Source organism: Sorex araneus, chromosome 1 (genome assembly GCF_027595985.1).
Source record: "Sorex araneus isolate mSorAra2 chromosome 1, mSorAra2.pri, whole genome shotgun sequence".
Taxonomy (NCBI): domain Eukaryota; kingdom Metazoa; phylum Chordata; class Mammalia; order Eulipotyphla; family Soricidae; genus Sorex; species Sorex araneus.
Window position 1 is genome coordinate 195148575 of NC_073302.1, and position 25763 is coordinate 195174337.

General features: G+C 55.5%; 1 protein-coding gene across 2 annotated transcripts; it reads right to left on the reverse strand.

The window, feature by feature from the left end:
* Positions 1-25623, reverse strand: CUL4A (cullin 4A). 2 transcript variants are annotated; one of them, XM_055147540.1, is made up of 20 exons: positions 25348-25623; positions 25170-25285; positions 20695-20799; positions 19101-19169; positions 18315-18388; positions 17068-17230; positions 16898-16987; positions 14810-14895; positions 12677-12744; positions 11040-11158; positions 10056-10248; positions 7329-7433; positions 7109-7219; positions 6956-7041; positions 6480-6587; positions 5102-5215; positions 4322-4427; positions 4041-4213; positions 1939-2091; positions 1-978 (listed from the first exon to the last, which is right to left on the reverse strand). In XM_055147540.1, exons 1-20 carry the CDS (start codon positions 25490-25492, stop codon positions 883-885), a joined length of 2280 nt encoding a protein of 759 aa, XP_055003515.1. In that variant the 5' UTR covers positions 25493-25623; the 3' UTR covers positions 1-882. The 2 variants fall into 2 exon arrangements, with proteins under 2 accessions (XP_055003515.1, XP_055003520.1); XM_055147545.1 differs by having other exon boundaries at positions 14810-14892; positions 25348-25621.
* Between the last annotated feature and the right edge of the window lie 140 nt (positions 25624-25763).

Consider the following 25763-nt stretch of genomic DNA (forward strand, 5'->3'; position numbering starts at 1 on the left):
CCAGGTGCCAACAAACTGTTTAATGTTTCCACAAAGCAAGAGCCACACCCCAGTGTTCCCCGCCAGGGTCTGTCTCGGTGGGTCAGTGAGGCCACCCCGATGCAGGTCCCTGAGTCTGCCCACGCCATCATCACGAAGGGCAGGCAGCTGGTGCCATGCAGACTGGTGCTGCAGGACCCCAGAATAGCAGGGCACACACAAACAGTGGTCCCTGCGGAGGATTCACGAGGCACTCAGCTGACACGGTCCGGGGCCCCTGCCTGGCCCACCAGGCTCCAGGCCCCTTGGCACAGAGTCTCACTGAGTAACCTAATTTGTAAAAAAGTCATCCAAGTGGAAAAAGTTTGAAATAAAGCGAACAAACAGATGCCAATACTCAGGCTGCATAATCGACGAGCCAGTTGGAGACACTGACTACTTCTTCCTAATGTTCACCAACGAAGGATTCTTGTTTTAAATCTAAGCGTCCATCAGCTAAGACCACCTGTATTGGGAATACCTAAGACATCTTTGTAGCCAAAGAATGCAGCATGTAGGGTCTTTTAATTGTGCATTCATGATCACACACAAACCAAACCGCAGCATTTCTGCCCCGGAACAAGACCTTATAGAGAAACCTCTTTTAGCTATTGCCTTCTTGTCCAATCTCAAAGTCATTCTGCACAGAACAACAGAAACAATTTGAACGCTCAAAAGAACAAGAGGAAGTGAGGGGAGAAGAGTTGGACACCATCTGTGAATCCAGAAGCCTTGTGTGGGGTGCAAGAGCCAGCTCCTCTCCTCCAAGACATGCGCCCCACTGGCTCAGCCCCCCATGTCCGGGAGCAGCGCACCAGGCTGATTGGAAGGTACATTCTTGTGTCACAGGAGAAGCCTGCCGCATCAGGCCACGTAGTGGTACTGGTTTGGGCTGTCCTTGTCCCTCTCCATGTAGTCTCTGTCTATGAGAGACTCAATCCTCTTCTTCAGGTCTCCAGGCTGCAGAGGGGAAAGGACCCAGTTACAGGTAAGGAGACACACAGAGCAGGAGTGTACATGATTGTCACACACATGTGATCACACATGACAGAATCCATGTGAGCTCCTGGTGCTGGGGCTGGCAAAGGAGTACAAGGTCTATACCAGCTTCCTGGGATCTTGTGGCTGGGAAGGAAGCCAGCCTTTGCCAGCACCAGCATGGCTGTCTGCAGGGGAACCCATCTTCTCCCCAAATACCCTGTCCTCTGACTGCCTTCACTCCCCATGTTATGTTGGCAGCATGGAACCAGCCCAAGACCTGTGACTGACTGGGGCATCTGCACTTCCATGAGCCACAAGGGCAGGCCTTGGTGACAGAGGTGAGGCAGCTTCTCAAGAGAGAGCCTGCCACGCGAGCACAGCAGTCACTGCTCCTCAGTGTGGCCTGCCTGTACATACGTGCAGGGCTGTGGGCAGCACACGAGATCAGGGAGTGTGCACCTGCTACCATGCATTTCACTTCTGCTTTGCCTGCAGGAATGGGGGCACACTGCCTACTCAGATGGGATGCAGTGTGCGCACACCAAACTTAGTGTTGATTTTGTTTGTCCGATTTGGGGGCTATGCCAACCATGTTCAGCAACCATACGAATTGCCAGGGACCATATGGTGCCACAGGGGATGTGGGGTAGGGTGGGGGGGTGGGTTCCCGGACTCCATGCAAACATGTGCTAAGTCCCTGCAGAAAGATGTTTGGGGTTTTGGCTCAGTTGTGAGCTTAGGGAGGCCTCCTGCACCAAAGCCTGCTATCTGGGTGGGCAGATGCGAGAGAAGTGTTCCCAAAAACAGTGCGCATGCTCTCCCATCCCATGTCCACCACAGGGCAGTCACAGCAGTGACGTGTCACAGGGGACCTGAGGCTGGGCTCTGCCATGGAGAGAACAGACGTGCATACTGCACTGTGGCACGGGGAATCTTTACCTTCACTGGGAACTTTAGCTGGTTGTACAGCTCAGAGACCAGAAGATTGTGGCTGAGAGTCTTTCTCATCTTCATGGTTCTGACAATTGCAGCATCGATCTGGTACTGCCGGTCCTGGAACACCCTCTCTGTGGTGCTGACCTGCTCCTCGACCTGTGTGGGAAGGAACAGAAGGAGTACAGACACATCTCAGCACCCCCCTACTCTAGTCCTGTGTTTGCTCACAACTGCTAATCCACAGAAAGGTCAAACTTCAGACCAAATCTGGCTATGCACTGTAACTGGTTTAATAAAACCTAGTTTCTAAAGAGCAGCATAATTTCAGTACCAAAGTATTAAAAAAACAAAACAAAACAAAAAAACCTAACCAAGCTGTATTCCCTTAAAACAAAAGAAAACAAAACAAAACAAACCCTGCAATTCTATAGTGGCCGAATGAGTCCAGCAGCACAGCACCGAAAAGCATCACCACTATGGCATTCACTCCAGAACATAAGCTCTGTTCCACATCAGGGAGCTGCCAGCCTGCCATGTGCAAGTTATCCCCCCGAGAGATGCAGCAAAGGTACAAGAGGGGAGATTTTCTTTCCTTTCCTAGGCAGTCTGCAGGCATGTTTAATGTGGGGTGCAGAAGCAGCCAAGCTCTCAGGAGAGCCTCTGGGACCTGGCACTGGAGATGGCGAGGGAGGGAGGCCTGGGAGCATGACTACCTGTGACCCTCCGCAGGGCAGACACCAGAAGCCAGACTCCAGGAATCCCATGGACCATCAGCACTGGACGCCCCAGCCCCTACAGCCTGTCTCCCACCTGCAGTGCCTGGTCAAATACACGTAGGGAAGAGCCCCAGGGCCAGCTCTGGCTCTGCTATGCCCTAGGGGTTACAGCTGCAAGCAGACACTGCTCAGACTCTGAGGACAGCCTTCCCCACCCAGTACAGAGCTCCAGGGAGATGTCTGCTCACATTCATGCATGCAAGCCTGCTGTCCCCTGGCACTTTGTGTGTTGTCTCCTTGGTGCCTCTGTGTGTGTGTGTGTTTGTGTGTGTGGTCTCCTGGTGCCTTTGTGTGTGTGCGTGTATATGTGGTGTTTCCTGGGGTCTGTGTATGTGTGTGTGGTGTCTCATGGTGCCCACATTTGTGTGTCCTGGTACCTGTGTATATATGCATGTGCTTGTATGGTATTTCCTGGCACCTGTAGTAGCAATGGGAAAAGCAGAAACCTCCAAGGAAGGGACAGAGCAAAATCCAGTGCTGCCCCCCTGGCACCTGCATGTTCTCCGGCACTACTGAGAAGGCCCAAGACCCAGAGAAAGAGAAGCCTCTGAGGAGGGGAAGAGATCTGTATGCACACACAGACACAGAGCTCACAAGGAAGCACAGCTATCCAGGAAATAGGTCCCTGGAGAACTCCTCTGTGGAAGGGCAGAGACATAACAACCTTAGCTGACTCATTGAGAATCTCATCCATAGCCATTAAGTGTAGTAAGAGATAATGTGAGTTCCAGCAAAGAAACCCACCGTGCAACCCAGTACAGAAACAGCTACAAGACTGGGGTCACAGTCAATGGTGCCCTGCAGACTGCCCCTGTCAACTTGGTGCTCACAGGTCGCTCCTGCCAATGCCAGGGCACCACATGGGACGGGACTGAACTGAGGCACCCTGCATGCAAGGCCTGCACTCTGTCACTAGGCAGAAGATACCCCAGGAACTCCTACCACAGTGGGGGTGAATGTGATGGCACCCCTACATGTTTGACAACCCTTCCTGACCTGTGGCCTCCCTGCACGAGACCATGCCATGGCGCGTATGTGTGTGCGCACATCTGTGGCCTGCCCACCAGGTGTATGAGGGCACGGCACATCCCTGTCTCAGGACCTGCACCGCGCGAGCAGAGCTGCCTCACATGCACTGTGAGCCCAGCCACTGTGTCCAGCCCCACATCATGCCACCAACCCTGGCCAGCTAGCACCCCGAATGTGAGGCTGATCCCCTGGGGTGTGCTTCCTTCTCATCTGCAGCCTAATGCCAAGCCCAAGTCAAGGAAGGGCCCAAGCCAACGAGCAGAAGGTGGGCACCTCTTGCAGCAGGCCCTGTGGACTTACGGTCTCCCTCATCTGGATCTGGTTGATCTTGATGCGAAACAGTTTGTGCTTGAACTCGCCATTGAAGAGAAACTTGTCTCCGTCCTCCACCTCCTTCCCTTTGGGGCTCTTGACCAGCACGCGGGCTTTGCCGCAGGCCAGGGACTGCAAGGTTCTCCGCAGCTCACTGTCCTCTGAGCAAAGAAACGGGTGTCAGGGCCGGAAGAGAGCAGCCCCCAGAGCGTCCGCCCAGTGCCTGCCAAAGAGTGGCCCCGGCAGCGCGGCAGGGGAGGGCTCCCTACCTATCCCAGTGGCCACTTTGATCTCCTCAAAGCTGAATCCGTCCCCTTCGTTGAACATGAGAAGCACCAGCGTCTGGAACAGGGACACCTGGAACTCCTTCTTTCCCTGGAAGAGACAGGTGGGTGTCATCTCAGACCGGGCGAGAGTCCAGACCAAAGGCAATCCTCATCAAGTCTTTGCAGGTTCCTCAGCCACACACAGTGGAACAGAGGGGCTCTAGCCCCAAGACAAGGCACACGGGGCCATCTGGGTAGCAGGGAACAGTGGTGTGGCAGTCAGGCATGAGAGACAGGGTGGAGGGACAGGGCAGAACCCTGGAGTATGTCTGTTCAGATCAGCACTGGGCAATGCCACCACCACCCTGGACAGAGGATCCACCCAAAGGGTCCAGAGGGGCACATTGGTACTATCTCACCTTACCTCCAAAGCCTGCTCAGAATTGATTTCCAGCCAGTGCAGACCAGCACAAACAGTAATGGATGCCCAGGGCCCATGGTGCTCTGGGCAGCATTTAGAGAGCTGCTGAGCAGCAGGCAGGGTCCCAGAGGGTTTCATGTAACCCATTAGGGTCAGGTCCACAGGTGGGCAGGCAGATCAAGTGCCTGCTGTAAGCTCTGACGACATAGCCTGAGAGGTGCTGCACCCACTGGCCCCATTGCAGGGGCACGTGGCAAAGGCAAATACCCACCCTCCCTTGGATGACAATGCTCAAGCACAATTTGCAATGGCTCCATGAAAAGACTCACTAAATCATCAAATGCAACAGACAGGGCTCTTACTTCCTTGAATTCTGCCTTTAAAACTGCATGTCCCAACGTGGTTTGCCACTGGAGTTTCCGGCCACTGTGCTTTCCCAGATAGAATGTCTTAAACACTTCCTGAAGTTTGACCATCTGTCAAGCATAGAAGACATTTCATTCTCAGCATATTCATTGCAATGGTACTGTTCCATTGAATCTTGAACCATTTTCTACCTGAAGCAGACCAGCTCACCACCAAAGGTTTCTCTGGAATCTCACCTGCGACGGCACTGTACCCTGAGCTCCCAAAGTACCTATGACAATAGGGAGGCTACAGCAGGGTGTGGCTGCAGCCCAGCCTGAGGGTCACCCTTCTTTCTGGACCTTCCAAGTGGGCTCCAGGAACCCTGCCTGCACTTGGTGGTGCAGTCCACTGACCCAACTCTGTGACTCAAACCCTCAGACCACCCTGTGTACCTCACACCATCCTCTGCACCTCACATCACCCTCTGCGCCATCCTTTGACCTTGCTCTGCGCTTCTGTGGCCATACTTCCCCCCATGGAACCACAAAAACTGCACATCCTTCACAGCCAGTGCCTTCTTACCCAGTGGCCACAAGCTCAGGGAGTAGAAGACAAGCCCCTGTGCACAGCCTGGCTGGATCCTCCCTTCTCACAGTCCCAAAGTCATGTGACCCACACAGCCTCAGATTCTGGCCTTATGCCATGTCCCCCAAGGTTTGCTTTCTGAACTGCTGCCTCCAGGAAGTCCTCCTTGAGCTCTGGCTGCACTTCCACAGGCACTGTGGTAGTGAGAGCCACTCTGGACAGGAAGCAGCACGCTGGGTGGGTACCGGTGTGCTTCTGGCTCAGAGCTGCAGCCTGGTCTCAGCCTGGTCCTTCTTCCCAATGTCTCAGGCTCAGCCCATCCTTGTCCCCAACATGTACCAGGGTCCCAGGCAAGAGACTTCAGCCCCCCATCAGACAAGCACCTCCAGATTTTGTTTCCCGTAATCACCAAGGGGAGGGGTGGGGATGTGCTGGCAGGGGAGGAGAGGGGAGAGGGTAAAGAGAAGGGAAGGGGGAGGGGAGGGAAAGAGAGAGAAGAGGAGAGGGAAAGAGAGAGGAGGGGATGGAAGAGGGGAAGAGGGCAGGGGAAGAGGAGGGGGGAAGGAAGGGGGGAGGAATGGCTCCAAGGGCCCTGGCTCCAAGGGTCAGCTTCTGGGCTCATGGCGGGAGGCTCATGAAGGGGAGGCGAGCAACAGCCAGAGAGAAGAGCACAGCCTGCAGCCTGACCAGGCTCAGGCCCATGGGAACAGCCCTTGTCACCCAGGATGCCGACAGCAGGGCCCCAGAAGGGAAGGGAGAGCAGCCAAAGCTGCAGGTGGCGCTGGGGGCGCGGCAGCACGGGCTCACCTCAGGCGGCAGGTGCACCTCCATGGGTGTGTAGGTGGGCCAGTAGCCCATGGTGAGGATGTTCACCGTCAGGTCAATGGGGCTCGGTGCACTCTGGTTCTGCATGTACTGAAAAAGGAAGAGTGAGCGCCTCAAAGAATGATCTAGCGCACTCAGGGGTCCTCTGGACAGCACCTTAGTATGAGGCCACACTGATCTCAGGATCAAGGATGAATCCCTCAGAGCCAGATGCTAGGTCCAGACTGACCTGAATACTAATTACTTGAATGTTTCAAATACTAAAGGTATGGACTTTGCGATATCCAACCTGCCTGAGGATACCTTTTACTTTTCTACTGTTGTTTGGGCCACACTCTGCAGTGCTCGGGGCTTACTCCCAGCAGGATCTGGGGACACAGCAGTACCAAGGAACGAACCAAGGCTGGTCTCGTGCAAGGCAGTCCTGAGGATCCTTGCAGTCCAAGGCCCCAACCCACCTGCTTGAAGTGCACCATGATGTCCTTGGAGAGTTCCATGTCCTTGAACATGCCTTCCAGCTTGCTGGTGAAGGCGGCACCACACTCTGGGACAACAAACAGAGGTGAGGCGGTGCAGCGGGCCTCGACCCCACCCCCGCCCCGCCGGCTTACCGTGCTTCAGTTTGGACAGCATCGACTTTTCTGCATCCACAGAGGCGCTTTTCCCCACCAGAAGTCTTTTTGCCAGATCTTTTTTATAGAATGCTTCAAAGACATCCTTCCCTGTTGAAACCAAATGAGTCACCACGCGGGTGTCCCTGTAAGGCAAGCACTTGCTTGCTTGGAAGTGGGGCGTGAGTGTGTGTGCACAGCAAGGATAGGGCCGACGCACCATGAATGAACCTGAAGATGATCATGATCTTGTCCAGGATCCTCTCCAGCTCCTCGTCAGTGGCTTCCTTGTTGCCTGCCCGGAGCTTGGAGTCCACATGTTTGGCTGTGGGGAGTGAGCAAGCGTCACTGATGATCAAAGACTTATCTGCACCACATTTGCTCCAGAAGGACACCAGGGGGGTCTCTCTCCCCGCCCCCGCCTCCCTCTCTCTCACAGCAACAATAGTCGGGCCCTAATACCTGGGGACTTTTCAAAATGATCACATTATAGGGCAAAAGGGAAATGGCGAACTTCCTATGTCCTCAATTTCCATGAGCAAAACACTGTCGCAGCACACGGTTGCCATCTCTGAGCTGAGGCTCACTGAACCCGGCATGGACTTTGTTCCCGTCTTTGGAAAGCCAGCCCAGACTGCCCCAGGGACAGCCTGCTGTGGGAGAGGTACCAGGATGCTCGGTCCCTGCAGCAGCAGACGGACTGCACAGAAGTGCCTGTACCTTTCCACTTAACGCTCTGCTCAGAGATGGCGAGACAGGCACAGGAGCCAAGTGCCCTGACCACTGCTGCCCTGTAGCCCTTACACCCTGACACAACCTCTCCGGAAACTTAGCACACCTGTCTTTACCATCTGTTGCAGGTAAAATTTGAGGGGTGTGGACCACACATCACCCTTGGGACCAGAAACTCTGACAAGCCCGTTCTAACTAGCAACATTTTGATACTCCCACAAAATAGCTCTTATGAAAGAGCAACTTAAAACCTGGTCTTCAGGGCCTGGGAGTTGGATCCAAGGCTGAAGCACAAATTTTGCAAGGAGAGTGCCAGATTTAATCTTCTGCACAGCCTAGAGCCCTGAGCACACAAGGAATAGTCCCACTGCTCCCCGAGAGAGAGAGAGAGAGAGAGAGAGAGAGAGAGAGAGAGAGAGAGAGAGAGAGAGAGAGAGAGAAGAGAGAAAGAGAAAAGAGAAGAGAGAAGAGAGAGAGAGGGAGAGAGAGAAACGGCGGGGGAGGGGAGGAAGAAGGGAGGGAGGGAGCGAGGGAGATTGATCGATCCTATTAGGGTCAGGGATGTGGCTCAGTGGTAAAGTATATGTCATTTTTTTTTAAGAAATATTTTTATTGATTTTTATTGATTTTTTGGGTCACACCCAGCAATGTTCAAGGGTTACTCCTGGCTCATGCACTCAGGAATTAATTACTCCTGGTGGTGCTCAGGGGACCATATGGGATGCCAGGGATTGAACCCAGGTCGGCCGCGTGCAAGGCAAAAGCCCTACCTGCTGTGCTATCGCTGCTCCAGCCCCGGTAAAGTATATATCTTATTGTTTTTTCTTTTTTTCGGTCATACCTGGCTCATGCACTCAGATATTACCCCTGGCGGTGCTCAGGGGACCATATGGGATGCTGGGATTTGAACCCAGGTCAGCTGCTTGCAAGGCAAATGCCCTACCCACTGAGCAATCCCTCCAATCCCAGTAAAGTATATGTCTTACAGTATATGTCTAAAGTATGTCTTTAGGCGCTGGAGGGACAGCACAGTGGGTAGGGTGTTTGCCTTGCACGGGGCCAACCCGGGTTAGATTCCAGCATCCCATATGGTCTCTGAGCACTGCCAGGAGTTAAGTCTCGAGTGCATGAGCCAGGAGTAACCCCTATGCATTGCCGGGTGTGACCCAAAAAAGCAAAAATAAATAAATAATGAATATGTCTTTATATGGTAAAATATATATCTTAACATGTATGTCTTATATGGTAAAGTGTATGTTACCAGTCCCTGGCCCCTTCATACTCATAAAGAAAAAATAATAAAAAATGCTTTGTCTTAACTTATACTATCATGGGGCAAGAGCAATAGCACAGCATGTAGGGCATTTACCTTGCATGTGGCAAAACCAGATTTGTTCCCTGGCATTTCGTATGGTCCCCCGAGCTTGCCAGGAGTGATCCCTGAGCACAGAGCCAAGAGTAAGCCCGGAGCACTGTCAGGTATGCGCCACCGCCCCCCCGCCCCCGAAACAATTTTAAAATCTCATCTACTTTTACCCTATTTTGTTTTCTGTTCTTTTTTTTGGCCACACCTGGCTCTGTGCTCAAGGGCCACTCCTAGATTTGTTTCGTGGCACTTTACTATTGCTATAATACTGCTCTGGCCCCACTTCTGTCCTCTTTTTATACTGATCACACAGCGTGCAGAGTACGATGAACACATTAGCTCTTCTCTGCTGCTGCCCTCACACACAGGCAGCTTTCAAACAAACCATCGTGGCCCAATTTCCAAGCAGAAATCCCTTGCTTGTAACCAAGACAGCTGAGGTTCATGTTGGCAAAAGACAAAACTGGAGTGAACTCACTCTCTTTCAGTACTGCAGGCGGAAGCGAGAGGCAAGCATGAAGGTTTAGCACTCTGGTCCAGCCCAAAGTGCTGGGTGGGGGCTGGGGAATGCAGGGCCAAGGCCAAGCAGCTGCCAGTATGTGTCCCACCAACCGCACTCTCTCTCTGCAGGCAACCAGACAGGCAGCCAGGCAAGCAGACAGGCACGCAGGCAGGCAGAGAGACAGACACACAGACACACACACACATGCAGTGTCGAGGCCAGCAGCTGCCAGGAATGCATCCCACCACTGGCACTCTCTCTGCAGACAGACACACACATTTATTAAAGATGAGCTTCTGAACAAGTGTGACCATGACAGTCTGCAAGTCCTGGAAGCTGCATCCTACCTATCAGCTCTGCGGGCTTGTTGGGTCTCTTGTTGATGAAGGTCTCAAAGGACTCCTTCATCAGGTTGATGCACTTGTCACTCCTCTGGAAGCACACATCAATGACATGGTCCACCCTGTCCTTGAAGTCCAGCAGGTCCTGCACCATGTCCTTGTCCTTCTCAGGGTTGATGACAATCGTTGTCCCGAAAGTCTGTGAACGCAAACACAGGTGCATGCTCTCACTCTCCTGAGGGCAGCCATGGTGCAAGCTAAGCCAAGGTGTATGGTGGGGACTCAAAACTAGACCTCCCAGGGCTGGAGCGATAGCACAGCGGGGAGGGCGTTTGCCTTGCAAACTGCCAACCCAGGTTCGGTTCCCGGCATCCCATATGGTCCCCCAAGCACTGCCAGGAGTAATTCCTGAGTGCAGAGCCAGGAGTAACCCCTGAGCATCGCCGGGTGTGACACCCTCCCCCCCAAAAACACAAAACAAACAAAAAACACTAGACCTCCCCAAGTTCTTCCAGATTCGGTCACATCCTGAGAACTCAGCCACACACTCTCAGTGCTTGCAGGAGACCGCCAGGCACAGGAGCATGACCGCTGCCTTTCAGAACTTTCCCTTCAGATGCTAAGTAGACTTGATTCTTCTGACCAGAAAATCTACTTATATTTGATCAATGTTCTCTCCCCTTCACAAGGCAATGCTCAGGGGCCAAAGAACACTCATACTTGGTCCGTGCAATGGCCCAAGGATGAAGGGCTGGCAGATCCACGACAGCAGTGCTCAGGGGCCTCCAAAAAAACGGGGTTGCCAAGGACTGCCAGTACACACAGAAACCCAGCACAGCCCCAAGTTTTGCAGTTCCCACTGAGCAAGGGTGCAACTTCCTGAAGACCACAGCCACAGAGGCAAAGCACACTGGCTCCCATGGTCTGTGCTCCAACTACAGCTCGCCAGGGGCCTGAGATGGGTAGTGACGCAGCTGCCCTGCAGCACACCTTAATGTACTCGCTCCAGTGCTGCAACAGGACGTGCTGACCACCCTTCACACGGCTGAACAGCTGGTACATCTGGGTGAGGTCTGGCACTCTGTTCTCGTCCAGCAAGTGGTCCAGCCCTGAGAGTATACAGTGATGTTAGTACAGCACCTCCCGGCCCAGACGAGCATGGCAACCACAGGACAGCCAGGCAGGCATCTGGCTCGGCTCTCAATCCTCTCCCCACGCCCCAGCTCTCTTCTCTGTCGCCATCACTTTCTTTCTTACTGTCGGGCACCTTGGTCCAGCACACACAAGGGCAGGAGTTGATGGAGCGTTCTCCTGCAGGAGACGCAATCTATCCCACTGGTCACTAACAATTTCTCATCTTAGTAGGCAGCAGGGCTCTGAAACTCCCCCAGACCCCTGACCTGCGAGGGTGTGACAGCAAGTTATCGTGATGTGGTTCATCACTTGGAAAGTGTTTGTCAAAGTGTTTTTCCTATTCACTACCAAATCTGTTAGGAAATGTCATTCGCACGTATAACAGAGTGGAAAGGAAACCAGCTGTCTCCCTTAAAAAACAACATCATACGGCTTGAGGCATCAAGCTTTCTCTCGCAGAGGTTTTCTGAAGCCAGCAGCCCCCAGGAGGGTGGCAGGAACGTCTCTAGAAGCTGTCTCAGGCCCCCCTGGCGCAGCCTTTCTCTTTCCAGCACCTGGCGCCATGCACACCATATTCCACAACACATTTTTCTCCCTTTTCAGGATCTCTCTAGATAGTGCAGGGGGTCTGATCCTAGGGTGCGTGAGGACCCTAGCCGACCCAGCCCAGGCTCCCACATGCACTTAGACCCTTGAGCATCTCCCTGGTGTAAATAATGATGCTCCCAAGGGTATTTCTGTACCAATTTTGGGGTGCCACTACAGAAACTCGTTAAGCCACACATATGGAGAATCTCTCTCCACTCAGGGCTTACTCCTGGCAGGGCTCAGGGGACCATATGGGGTTCCAGGGATCAAACCCAGGTCAGCTACATGCCAGGCAAACACCCTACCTGCTGTACTACTGCTCCAGCCTGTACAGCTTATCAGTTCCTGGAAACTTTTGCTTATTAAACACACTGAAGCAACTTTGGCAGGGACCCAGCACCAGCATCTTCCAGCCACTGCTTCTTGCTAGGAAGACAGGAAGGCCCCAGGGTGACTTCCGGACAAACAGGCCGGGTCTGGGCCTCTGCCTTTTCCTGTGACTGTTTTGCTTGGCACCCCCAGACACCCTCTCGTGGGCAAATGGTTCCTGATGCAGACCCTCATGGGCACTGAAAGGCCTCACCTGGAGTCTGCCACTGTGGCAGGTAAGATGAGTACAAGAGGCCCCTCACGGAAACCTGGAGGACACAGGTGCCAGAGGACTCCCCAGCCCTGCTGGGAAGGGGGCCAACCAGGACTGATCTGCGCTCTAGGGTGGCGGGCAGAGCTGACGCTCAGCAAACAGAGCAGAAACAGAGTCTGGGGCTCAAGGTGCCTGAGTGGCCGAGGCGCACTTGTGCTCATGGACTCACTGCAAAGATGAACGCATGGACATGCTTATGGCTGTGGCTTCACGCGTCCTCTTAATCCAACAAGGACAAGCTTTTGGCTACAGGAACATTTACCTTTCTGCAGAATTGCTGTCAAGTGTTCTCCTAAGAGCTGTTTCTCCACACAGGCAATCAACGGTTTCCTGTGAAAGGGCAGAGGGCAGAGGGCAGAGGTCACGTCCTCAGACATGGGGCCTTCGAGCTAGGACGCAGGGCACACGCTGTACCCCTTTGCTCGGGAGGCTCCCACACTAGAACCAACCAAATAGTGTCTCCCACCCTTCTCCAGCCCTGGGGCACTAGAAACCCCTCATCTCCCCAGCCCCCACGTATGTGAAAGAAAGGATAGACTATGTCCCTTTCTAGGATGTACAAAACAAGTTGGATTTTTTTAAAGTTATTCTGATGAATTAGGATTTTTCCAATTCCTCACAAACTTGGTGGCATGTATACATACAAGCACACGTACATTTTCCACGTGTGTAAGATAAGGTGAGCTAATCTGGAAATGATTTTAAGTATCAGAATAACTTAACTTTGAAATCAGCATGTGGCCTTGAACCATTCACTTTACTTCTCTAATACTTGGTCTCTTGGGATGTAAAATTGTAGTGGGGAGAAGGAAGGAGAGGGAGACAGAGAGCAAGAGAGAGTGAGAGTGAGATAGAGAGGAGCAGATAGAGATGTTGGACCTAAAAAGATTCTTCAGCCCATCGAGATCCATTATCATAAACCCTTTCCAAACATCTGTCCCAGAGCAAGCACTCTGTGAGGGATGGGGTCGTTTCCAGATTAGTTCCTTACTGCGTATGCTTCTCTTCCCATGAAATGTTTTCCACGTCCCAAATATGTGACTCAGGACTGAAATGGTGTTCATTTAGCTACAACACACATCTCTGAATAATGATAACTGCAGGAGATAATAATAATAAAAAAAAACACTATCGGGTTTCATAAGACACTGTTTTGAGGGCTTTCTCTCTCAAGTGAAAGTTAAGTATGTTTCCAGTATGCAAATATATTTGGGTGTAGCTTCCAAACCTGAAACTATCATCATAATCAAATCCGCTTGGGACACTCATGACTCATGTGAGTGCCTGCCCTCTCCTCACTGGCCTGGACGCTGACTGACCACTACTAAGGGCCCTGCACAGAGTCTGGGAGACCCCAGTGTGGCTCACAGCAGCCACGGCAGCACTCTGGGTCTTGAGAGAAACCCAGCAGAACTCCACTTTACCCCTTTGCCTTTCTGGTTTGGGGGTCAACCCGGCGGTGCACAGGCTCACATCTGGTGGGGTGTGGGACAAACCCAGGTCAGCCGCATGCAAGGAAAACACCCTACCCACTGTGCTACCTCTCCAGCCCCACATTCACTTGTCTGAAGACTAGTCCAGATTATTAGATAAAATATTCATAAACAAAAATATGCCATGTTTTAAGCATTTACAAAGTTACAAACCATTTGTATCCTTAACATTTCCATACTTTAAGGAGAACTAGACTGACTGTGGGATGGGGGGTTGGGAGAAAAATGTGTATTTATCATCAGCCAGGTGTGTTTACTTTATGCTCCGTTACCTAAATGCAAGGCTTGGGGGACTGAAACTGCAGTAGCATTTAATAAACTGGACGGCCACGTTTTTGTATGACAAGGCATCGTTACACAGGAGCAATCAGGAAAAAACAGGCCGCGACGATAGGCCTCCCTGCCCATGGTGGGGACAGTCCCCCATGCCCCTCATGCTGCTGGGGCAGAGCTCCACCCAGGCAGCCACACACGGCACTAGGCATACGGGGCTCCTGGAGGACAGATGCAGCTTCAGCCTGAAGGCCGTGATCCTGACTCACCACATCCTCCTGGCTGCAGGCAGAGCGGCCACCCTGCCCTCCCTCCTCTCCACAATGCACGCAGCCGGTGCCACATGCGTGGCATTGCCTGCCTTTCCCCGCAGTGGCTCCCTGCTGCCTTGGAGACAAAGCACTCAGACAGCAGCAATGAGCGAGAAGCAAGGTGCTACGGACAGCTGACCTTCCACCCGCCGGGCTACTGAGCTCCCACCACTCCCAGTCCCATAAATGTCAGGCCACAGCTGGAAGCAAGGAGCGGGGAGCTGGCCCCCAGGCTGTGCCAGAGTACAGGGTAGATGCAGCACGAGGAGGAGACTCCCGCAGCCACATTGTGTGAAGGTGGCACATGGACCCACTTACTGTGTGCTGTGGTCCAAGTACGTGATCACTCGGTCTCCTTCTTCCTCCAGACGCTTACTGACATGGTTAAGGTATTCAGGAACCTTCCGAACATTGAAATGGGTCAGTAACAAAAAGATGGATGCTGCCCAATAGCCCATGATACCATTCTCTATAAAACCGACGGGATAGAAATAGAATAAAGGTGAACACAGATGAATGGTGGGTGGCGTGAGGGAGGGTCTGAATGGACCCTGCCCTGTTTGTACACAACCTGTGAGGATGGACAGGCTTCCCTCCGGAGCCAAGTGGCAATCCATAGCCAATGGGGTTAGAAAGGCTGTTCCTGGGGGACCCCAGCAGCATGGGGCTGAAGATGCAGGTGAAGGACATTCCTGGTGCAAGGCAAGATGCTCAGGTCAGCGTTGAGTCTAGGCTGCCAATGACAGCGACTGGGACACAGTGGTCTTAACCCATGGTCCAATGACTGGGGTTCACCAGGCCTGTGGTGGCTTCCTCAAGGACAGCAGCTCACACAGCTACAACCCGGACGTCCCAGGTTTCCTACACATTCTCCTCTCTCTCCAAGTAAGCACTGTCCCTTACGTACTTCAGACACAATCTGACTGGCTGGGCGAACAAGAGCTTTCAGAAGGGTCTGTGCAATATGTGAAGACAGACATCTATACACTCCACAATCACCACCATGCTTCAAACAGAATCCTACTCTTTGGACAAGCCTCATCCAAAAACTAATTTGTTGAAAAACTCAGGTATGTGGGTTTTGTGACTAAAATCTCCAGCTTTCAGAGTTAGTGATAGGCTACCTCCCCCCGCATCTCCTTGCACTTCTGGAAGTCTGGCAGTCACACACACAAACCGCCCCGAGTGCCATGGGAGCTCTCTCACTGGCCATGGTCCAGAGATCCAGAAGTAAATCTTGAAAGAGAATGAAAGTGGAAGAATTTCTCCTGGATCCCACACAAGGCTGAGTCATTCCAAGGCAACCCGGGGGAGCAGGTGAACCCCTGCATCCACCCAAACAGAGCCCCAGCAGCCGAAAACCTCCACATTCTACTATCGCCACCATGCTCCCAGCCAGACCTTGCTTCTCAGAAATTAATTTGTTGGAAGACTCAGGTATGTGGGTTTTGTGACTGAAATCTCCAGCTTTCACAGGGTTGGGGATGGGCTACCTCGCCCTATCTTCCCATACCTACAGAAGCCAGCAGTTACACATGCCCCAACACTGCCAGTTAAGAATACAACTCCAGGCACATTTGCTGCCCGAACCCATGTGCTGCCTGCGCCCACGTGGCCAACCACCTCTGGAACCTGAGCACATGTGGCACACACATCTCCCCTCTTGATATATGTACTTTCACGCTTCCATATATAATACTGGGGTATGTGTAGATCTCTCCACCTATGGAGAATCCTGTGTTCTCTCTTGAGCATCCTGTGTCCTGTGTTCTCACTTTCTCACTCCTTTCCCTTCCTAAAAACCTCCAGTAAAATCTGCTTTACTTCAAAGAAAAAAAAAAAAAAAGAATATTTAACTGCAGCTGTATTACCACATTAGAAACTATGGACACCCTGGTATGCACATCTGCAATTTCAGCCACGCAACATCTCAAACTCTATGCACGTCGCAATTTCGGCCACACAACATCTCAAACTCTACAACACTGACAAACCAGGAGTAGCATGTCAGATTGGATGGAATGTAATGTAGAAAGCATCCAATCTCAATTAACAGTATACCAAGACAAAAGGCTTAACCTGTACCAGCATCTTAGAATCTCATACAAGAGCTTAAGGGCTCCATGGTGAGATACACAATCTTCAGTTTCTTCTTGGAAAACATTTTTTGATCAACCTTTTAACAAATTATTTGTAACAAGCAATGCAAAGTAAGTTACTGAGGGCTTGCTATGGAAGCAGGCTCAAGGAGTAGGTGGGAAAATTGGAAATAATGGTGGTGGGAAATGGTGGACAGGTGATGGAATACTGAATCTAGATAATGACTTAATAAAGTCATTAAAAAAATAAAAGACTCCTGGATGCTGCTTCTGCCGAGACAAGGCCTACAGAAACGCTCCATCTCACCTCTCTTTCTTGCATCAACCTTTGGCCTTCTGCAGCGTATAAACAGTTGGTTTCTTCCAAGAACTTCATCTCAAATGAGTCCTTGTAAACCTAAGGAAGGAGCAGTTGCTGAGGCTCTGAGGAGCAGCTCTCAGTGAGCGGGCCTGGCCGGGGTGCTGCCCCGGGCTCACCTGCAGGTCAGACAGCATGCTCAGCAGGCTCCGCAGCAGGCTGCGGTCCACCGCCTCCCCGCCCCGCTCACGCTCGATCAGGAGAAGAATGCCGTCAACAGTCTTGCTCTGCACCAGCTTGTCGCTGATGATGTGGTTCCTGAAGAGCTCTAAGCCCATGTCCCTGCAGGGAGAGCGCGAGGAGAATGTTTCTTAGTGTCCTCTCCCAGCTGGCTGCCATGACAGGAACACCCTCGCTCCCCAGGTCCAGCCTGCCCAGTCTTCCCCTCATGGCCACAGGAGTATCGCCTTCAGTGACATGTCTGTCCACGGGGACACATAGCAGACAACCACTCCAAGCCCTGGGGCCCAGGCTCTGCCAGTTGCTTCACCGGGATGCCCCGCCTTGCCCGCCCCCTCCAGCCCCAGGAGCTGCTCTCTGCCTCGGCTGCAGTCTCAGGCATGGAGTAGGACTCCACTGTCGGTCACTGTCCACAAACAGTATGCCAACAAACTCGTGGTCGGCATCGTGGGTGCCAAGCTCTGAAAAGGCCGGGCACGCCCTGCCAGCAGGGCCTCCTGAATGGGCCCTCAAGGGACAGTGAAGGCGAGCAGATGAGACAGACGGATGCGAGGGTCAGTGGGGAGCAGATATAAGGGGCCAAGAACAGCTGGGTGAGACAAGGTGAGTGGGTGTGAGCAGGGGTGAGGAGTGGGTACATGGGGTGGGTGAGAGGGGATGTGAGCAGGGTGGGAGTGGATGTGGATGGGGTGGGGATGAATTGAGTATAAGCAGGGAAGGTGTGAGTGTTAGTAGGGTGAAGAGTGTGAGTGTGAGCAGGCATGGGTGTGGGCGTGAGGATGGGGAGTGCAGATGGGTGTGAACGGGGTGGGGAGCATGGGCAGGATGTGGGTGTGAGCAGGGTGGGGATGGGGAGTGTGAACAGGACGGATGGAAGGAGCTTCCTCAGTAGGTGACAAAGCAGGTGCCGTTAGAGCAGGGCAGGGCTTCTGCGATGAATGAGAGGGTGAAGGAAGCGGCACCCAGACACCCGTGGAGGGCTCGCCCACCGAGACACTGTCCCTGAGAAATGGTGAGTGAGGAGCAGCGGAAACAGGCTTGGCCCAGGGAGGATGGCCCAGGGCAGGCAGTGCCCTTGGGGCCTGCTGGAGAACATGCTGGAGCTGCCCCCAGGACCACAGGCCACTGCAGAGGCTGCAGGATGAAGGGCCCTGTGCCCTGACACCGAGAGCACTGGCCCACTCACCAGATGGAAGGGAGCATGGAGCTCTGCAGCACGTATGTGCGGTCCAGGAAGAGGAAGATGCTCCTGATCATGATCTGTAGGAGAGAAAGTTGCTTCCTCTGTGAAAGGCCTGACGGCACCTTCTGCACAATGCCGGAGGCCTTGGCCCCGCGAGCAACAGTGACCGTGCACCTCACCCAGACTCCCGCGTCAAACTTCTGTGGACAGTGCCCGAGTGCTAGACTTTCCTACTGACCCAAAAACTGACCACACGGGTGTGAAGCAGTTGCATGCAGGGTCCTGAAAGGCTGCTGTGAGCAGCAAGGGCCAGCTCATCTCTCCAATGCCGTCAGCACAGGCAGGACACAAAGCCAGAATGGTCCCTTTGTTCTCCCTCCTATCAACCAACCAGCCCACAAAACTCCACGTGCGCCAAGTCATTTGAACAAATCTACACTATCTAAGCCTGGGATCATTCAGGTGTAGTTCTGGCTTGACTGTCCTGGGTAAACTGGAATGAATCAAAACAACAGCCACCCCACCCCCCACCCCGCAAGGCCCATCCAGAAGTGAAGCTAGCATGTGCCTTGGGTTGGGGCCTATCTGGGCTGGTGGGCAGGAGGGGTGCACATCAGGTTAGGGCCCATCTGGGAGAGGGGTGGGTGGGAGGCGTCATGCTGGGTCAGACACCCTCTAGGAGCAAGGCTGCCGTATGTCACAAGTCACTGCAGTGCCCCAAGCGGATCCATGTCCCCCTCCAGCCTGGCCAAGCTTCCCAAGGGGGTGGAGGGCGAGAGGGCAGCTTACCATCTGCCTGCAGTGGTCCTGCCAGCACGTGTTGATCCTCTTTAGGAACAGGACGCTGTCTAGAGCATCTGTGCAGGCCTGCTAAGGAAGCCAGCCACTGCCCCTCTCCCACACTCACACCGTATCTAAGACCCCAACTTCCAAGGACATCTGGTACTCACAGCAGCCGCAGGCACAAGGGACAGGAGGCCCGAACCAAGGTTGTGGCATGTCACTAGATGCCCCCACCCAGTAGTACCCAGGAGCACTGCATGATGTGCACCCAGCTGGCCTCAACACTTTCCACGAGTGCCCAAGATGTCACTCCCACAGGACAGCGAGGTGGGTGAGGACCGCGAGCCAAGAGCAGCACTCAGCAGTCTCTTTCCCAGAGCCCACAGGCCCAAGCATGGAAGCCACCCCGCACTCATCCCAAGCCTGCTCCTCCCCCCCACTGGGAGGAGTCCCAGCAGCCGCGCTTGTCCTCACTCAGGAAGGAAAGAAACACGTGGCCGTAAGCAATGGCCTCCCTTTGGGGACTCTGAAGAGGAAGGCTGAGTGGTGAGGGCAGGCCCCTCCCCTGAGCACCTCCCATGGGGTGTCAGGACTGCAGGCGTGTGGGGCACACATGCAGCAACACCGGCTCAGCTGCAGCCCCACACGCAGGTGCATGGGGTGGCGGGCTCAGGTGTTGGCAGCACGCGGACTGCCTGGGGCCAGCTGCTCTGCATGGATGGGGCGGGGGTGGGGGCGACAAACACCTCTCTAAAGAGTGCCCCACCTCCTGAGCTCTGCGTCTTCTCCCTTCACACCCAGATGCAGAGCGGCAGGCCACACCCAGCCGCACCCCACTATCAGGGGGCAGAAGGAGGGCAGCTGCCCCACTCCCTGGACCACACCCTGCCAGGCTGGCTCTCGGTCCCCTGGGCTCTTCCAGGCTCTGCAGCTCTGCTCTCTGCCAGGAGACGCCTGGGCAGGGGCCCCTCCTGCACGTGGGCAGCAGTGAGTGACACGACCTGGCCCCAGGGGAGTCCCTCTCCCCAAAGACACAACCATGCAGGGCGCGGCGTGGGGCTCAGAAGCAGGGGTACTGTGGCCACCACAACCCTGATAGCAGATGGCAGCGCCCAACAGGAAACCACTAGTCCAGGAGCAGCTGGCCACACGCTCCTGCCTCACCACTGTCCCTGGATCCGTCCTGCACACCAGGCCAGAGCACCTGCATCCCCAGGGAGCCCACCTGTCCCTCAGGCCCCTCCCCGCACAGCAGCACACACCCATCACCAGCCGAGCAGTAACAACATGGGGCTTCTCTGTCCCCACTGGCCTGGGGGGCACAGCCGCCAAACGTGGGTGCAGGGCTGTCGTGTGTCAGGCACCAGGGATGAGTCAGGTGGCATCAAACACAGATCTCCAACTTTTCTTAATAACACCAACCAGATTATCCAAGTGGACCTTATTTTACATCAGATCAGCAAGATAAATAAAAACTCAACTCCTGGCGTGAATCCGAGGTACAGGATTGGTTAGTTACGCTGCCGTTTAGCCGCAAGGATACTCGGTCTTTCTTTATCCTATCAATGTCAGTTTGAAAGCTAGCACGAGGAAAAGGATATTCTCGGAACTGAAGGGTCTGCGCCTGCACGTGCTCCTCGCACACCTGCCGGAGCTGCTTGTAGAGGGCCGGCGAGACTTTGTGAGAGCAGAGATTCTCAACAGCCTGCAACACAGGGTACAGGAGCATCAGCAGCATGCCCTCGCCCGCCCACTGGGGCCCTCTGTGCTAAGGAAGGGGGAGAGGAGTGGCAGGGCCCCCCATGTCATTGCAGGACAACTCGTGTGGGTCACTGAAGGTTTGTTTGGGTGAATGAAAGAAGTGACAGCGTTTGAGACAGAATTCTTTTCCTTAAAGTATCTTAAAATGGGGCCAGAGCGATAGTACAGCGGGGAGGGTGTTTGTCTTGCACCTGTGGCTGACCTGGATTCAATCCTCAGCATCTCATATGGTCCCCCAAGCATCGCCAGGCATAACCCCTGAGCACCGCCCTGAGCACCAAAAAAGCCATGGTCGGAGCTGGAGCAATAGCACAGCAGGTAGGGCATTTGCCTTGCATGCGGCCAACCCAGGTTCGATTCCCAGCATACCATATGGTTCCCTGAGCACCGCCAGAAGTGGTTCCTGAGTGCAGAGCCAGGAGGAACCCCTGAGCATCACCAGGTGTGACACAAAAAGCAAAAACAAAAAACAGAAACAAAAAAAGAGCCATGGTGGTGCTCTGGGGACTATATGGGGTGCCTGGGATCAAAGCAGGGTCAGCTTCATACAGCCAAGTGTCCTCTCTGCTGTACTATGGCTCCAACCCCCAACAGACATACTAAACAGAAAGCTTTCCTACTGTTTACTACTGCCTCGAACCATTAAAACAAACATGCATGAAAGAACACTGTACAATTTGACTTCAACCGAAACATCTTGTCTAGACAAAAAGGGTCATTTCGGTTTTTTTTTCTTTTTGGGTCACACCTGGCGATGCTCAGGGGTTACTCCTGGCTCTGCACTCAGCAATTACTCCTGGCAGTGCTGGGGGGGGGGGGACCATATGGGATGCTGAGAATCAAACTTGGGTCGGCCGTGTGCAAGGCAAATGCCCTCCCCGCTGTGCTATCGCTCCAGTCCCCACTTCGATTTTTATAGCTACTCAAGTATTAGAGAGTGCTTGTATTCGTTAATACCAATAGAAGGATGATTGCTACAACGCTCATAGCCCAAAATAAGAACAGCCAGGATTCCCCAGAAGTGTGTGTTTACAAAGTTCAAAGAGAACGTGGATGATGCCAAGAATCTAAATCCGATCCTGAGATTGCCAGTCTGGGTTCCCCTCGTTCATACAGTCCGGACACCGTGGCCTTCTTTCTGCCCGCCCTCCCTTCCTCCCGTTTTCACTCCTCCCTCTCAGTGGCCACGCCTTTTAAGGAAGCCAGAGAGCCATCCTCGTCTCTCTTCAAAGCCTGGCTGACCTTTCAGCACAACTTTCGTGCCGCAAGTTATCCGCTGGTGAACCCCGAAGCCTCGCCACCTGGCTGTCAACAGTGCAGTGCTGCGGGTACACAGCAGTACACTGTAGGGGCCATGTCTGTGCACTCGAGGTGTCAGGTCATGGTGCTGTGCAGTGCCACGGGGTATCAGTGGGGTACACGGCACACAAGAAGCAGGAGCAGAAGGCACAACCGTTCTGCTGAGTCACTGTGGGTGTCTTCATGTTACAGACTCTCGTGACTCCCACGATAGGCAGCTGCTCCCTGTCCCCGCACCACCTCCCCACTGCACAGAGGTGTGCGTTGGGGACTACCAGGGTTGGGGTACCACACAGCAGAAGCTACAGTAGGCCAGCACCAGGGTGGGTGGGGACACCAGCCTGAGCCGGCCACCGAATGGCTATCCCGCCTGCCCTCCCTCCAGGGCAAAGACCAGCCCATCTGCATCCCGAGTGTGCCCCACTTGCAGATCCCCTGGAGGGTACACAGAGCTGCTCCAAATGGGCTTCCTGGGGTATGGAGTGCCAAAGCAGGGATATCAAGTCAGCTACGAGGGCAAAAAAACCCACCCATCTGAAAATAGAGACAGTCCCAAATCAGGACGCCTGCATCATGTACAGGTCTGGTATCTTTGGGCGGAGGGGGGGCCTGGGGTCACACCCGGTGGTGCTCAGGGCTCACTCCTAGAGGCACTGCAAGTGCCAATGTACTATTATCTCCTTGGTCTGACTGCAGGCCCAGCACTGCCAGGTGGCTCAGAAGGGCCTGGATGCCAGGGACTGAGCTCTGGCCTGGGCGACACGAGGCAGGCCCAACCTCTAAGCTCTCTCCCTGGCCCTGAACTCAAGTCTGACCAACAGAAAAGACCTTGCTCCCTTCTGGCATTATAAGGGGGACGGGGATGGCTGGAAGAGAGGGCAAGGAAAGACAGAAGAGAAGAGGACACGGAAAGAACCCTTCCTGGCCACCACACCAAACAAAAGCACAACAGGCGAGATGAGAGGCTGCTCCTCCTCCTCAGCTCACCTCCTCTCACCTCCGATGGCTCTGGCAGCTGAGACCCCGAGCGAGATTCAACAGTAAAACAGGACAGGTCCCTCTAGCCACTCTGAATGGGCGTGCTGAGGGAAGGCTTCCGGGCAGGGTACTCCCCTGCACTCAGGTTCTTCTGAGGTGCAGGCCAGGTGGACGCCACGGACGCTCCCCTCCTACTGTTCCCAGGGCCACATGCAGCCCACTCCTCGGCGGAGCATGCCAAGACGGCCGTCCTGAGACACCCCTCAAGCCTCATGCCATCTTGGAGTCCTCAGCAGAGAGCTAGAGATCTCACGAGGCAGTGGGGACAGCACAGGAGGAGGCAGGCACAGCAGTGGGACGGGGTGAGGGAAGCCGGGACTGGAGCCGTCTGGGGAGGGGTGCGCCCACAGCCAAGCAGCATGGCACACTCAAGCCCCTGTCCAAGACGTCCTGAAAAATGGCAGAGCAAGTCCTTCCACCAGGAGCAGGGACACGGCCAGTCGAGCGGCCAGAAAGGAACAGCAAATGGGGAGGCAGCGGCACCCTCAGCACCCCAATGGCGTGCCGAGCCCGAGTCTCTGAGGTAGGCGGCTGGACCCCTCGGGATTCCCTGGAATCCCAGCTGGGCCCTGGACGAGGCCGGCAAAGGCTCCACAGGGCCTGGCGACTCGCGCCATCCGGACCCCAGCAAGGCTATCAGCCCAGGCCTGACGGGCGTCAGAGATTAGCCCAGCCCAGCCCAGCCCAGCCCAAGCTGCTCCAGCACACAGCGCAGCAGGCTCAGCCCGAACCGGGCCAGGGCCAGGGCCAGGGCCGCAGAGGGGAGCTATGAGGGCGACTCTCCACCACTTCCCACAGGGGAGCCCCGCAAACACGGGAGCACTGGAGGAAACCCAGGAGGAAGGACCGCCTAGCTCCTGCAAGAGGCATCCCTGCGCCTCCAAACAGAGCAGTCTCTCTCCTGGGGGCCGCGAGGCCTGCAGCAGCGTGACCCACAAACCAGGCCAGCGCTGTGAGAGGCCCAAAGGCTGAGAGGGGCCCTGTGGGCATGCACGCGGACTCCCACTTCCTGAGGGAGACCCAGGCCCCGGGACAGACCGGGCCACAGCGGGGAGGCGGAGGAGACGGCCGGCACTGCCTGATGCTGCCTCCCTGCCAACCCCTGGCTCAGGGCACACCTGGCCGCGCCCAAGGGTCACTCCTCGGTCCCGGTGCTGCTCGGGGGAACTAGGCAGTGCCGGGGTCACCTGCCTTGTCTGGCCTTGGTCGGGGTGGGGCGGGGGGGTCACAGCGACGCTCAGGGCTCACTCGGCCAGTGACCAAACCCGAGTGGCACGTGCGAGACGAGAACCCTTCCCGCCACACCACCGCTCTGGACCCGTCAGTAACTGCTGGAGAACCGAGGCCAGCGGGCCGACACCCAGCAGACACAGCACCCGCCCTTCGGGCCCACCCCGCAGCCTCGCACACGCACCAGTCTCCGTGTCGCATACAACCCCACACGCGAACGACAGACCTATGCACCAGCACCCCCAAACACAAACCCCCACAAACATCACAACACGCAACGAGCCCACACACCTCCACAACACACAGTAAACCCGGTCTCACGGCACAGGATGGACCTGCACACGGGAACACCTTCACCGCAACACACAACAGGCCCCGTTCCACGACATGGGGTGAACCCGCACACACCGCACACGTCACGCGCGGCGCATCCCCTTCACGGGGCGTAGGGAAACCCCGTGCGGACAGCGGAGACTGGGCGGGAAGAGCGGGGCCAGAGCGGGTGGGCTCGCCCTGCACCGCGGGGGTCTCGGCCGCCTCCCGAGGGGGGTCGGACGGCCCGGCCCGGCCCCCAGGGCGAAGAAAGGTGAGCCTAAGGAAGCGTGCGGCCCCGCCCCGCTTGGACGCTGCCCCCCCGGGAAGGGCCCGCTGGGACTCCACCCTCCACAGCGCTGGGGCAGCGCGGGGGGCTGGGGTGGCTCGCCCCCCCGCCGCGGGGACCCACGCCGCCGCGCCCCGCGCGCCCACCTGGTAGAGCTCCTCCAGGTTGCAGGTGACGGGCGTGCTGCTCTGGATGGCGCGCACGGCCTCGTGCAGCTGGCGCCAGGTGTCCTGCGTGTAGTTGTCGGGCAGCCGCGGCCTGTCTGAGGGGAGAGGGTCAGCGGCGGCCCCGCGCCCGCCCCGCGCCCCCCGGACCCGCGCCCACCTCGGAAGTTCTTGATGACGAGCTTCTTGGAGCCGCCGGGCGCCGAGGAGACGGCGGCGGCCGCCAGCGCCGCGGGCCGGGACAGGCCGTTGGTGTGTCCGACGAGCGCCGAGAAGCCGCCCTTGCGCGGGGCCTCCTCGGCCATGGCGCCGCCGCTCCAACCGCCGCGACCCCGACCGCTGACCTCCGACCCCGCGCGCGCCGCGCGGCGTGCCGCGTCCGCGGAGCCCGGCCGGGCCGGCGTCCGCGCGGCGGCCGAGTGGGGCGAGCGAGGCGGCGGCGCAGCGCACGGGCGCTCGGCTCAGCCCGGGCGCGCCGCCATGCCCGGCTCGCGCGCCGCCATGCACTGGGAGCCGGAACTCTCGCGCGGGGCCGCCGGGCGGACGGGCGTGCGGACGGACCCCGCCGGAAGTGAC

Coding starts and splice junctions, on each gene's coding strand:
- CUL4A (XM_055147540.1), bottom strand. CDS start 25,492: ATGGCCGAGGAGGCCCCGCGCAAGGGCGGCTTCTCGGCGCTCGTCGGA. Junction 25,286..25,347: donor CGTCATCAAGAACTTCCGAG/GTGGGCGCGGGT, acceptor CTCTCCCCTCAG/ACAGGCCGCGGCTGCCCGAC. Junction 19,170..20,694: donor AGACCCTTCAGTTCCGAGAA/TATCCTTTTCCT, acceptor CAGGCCTGCACA/GATGCTCTAGACAGCGTCCT.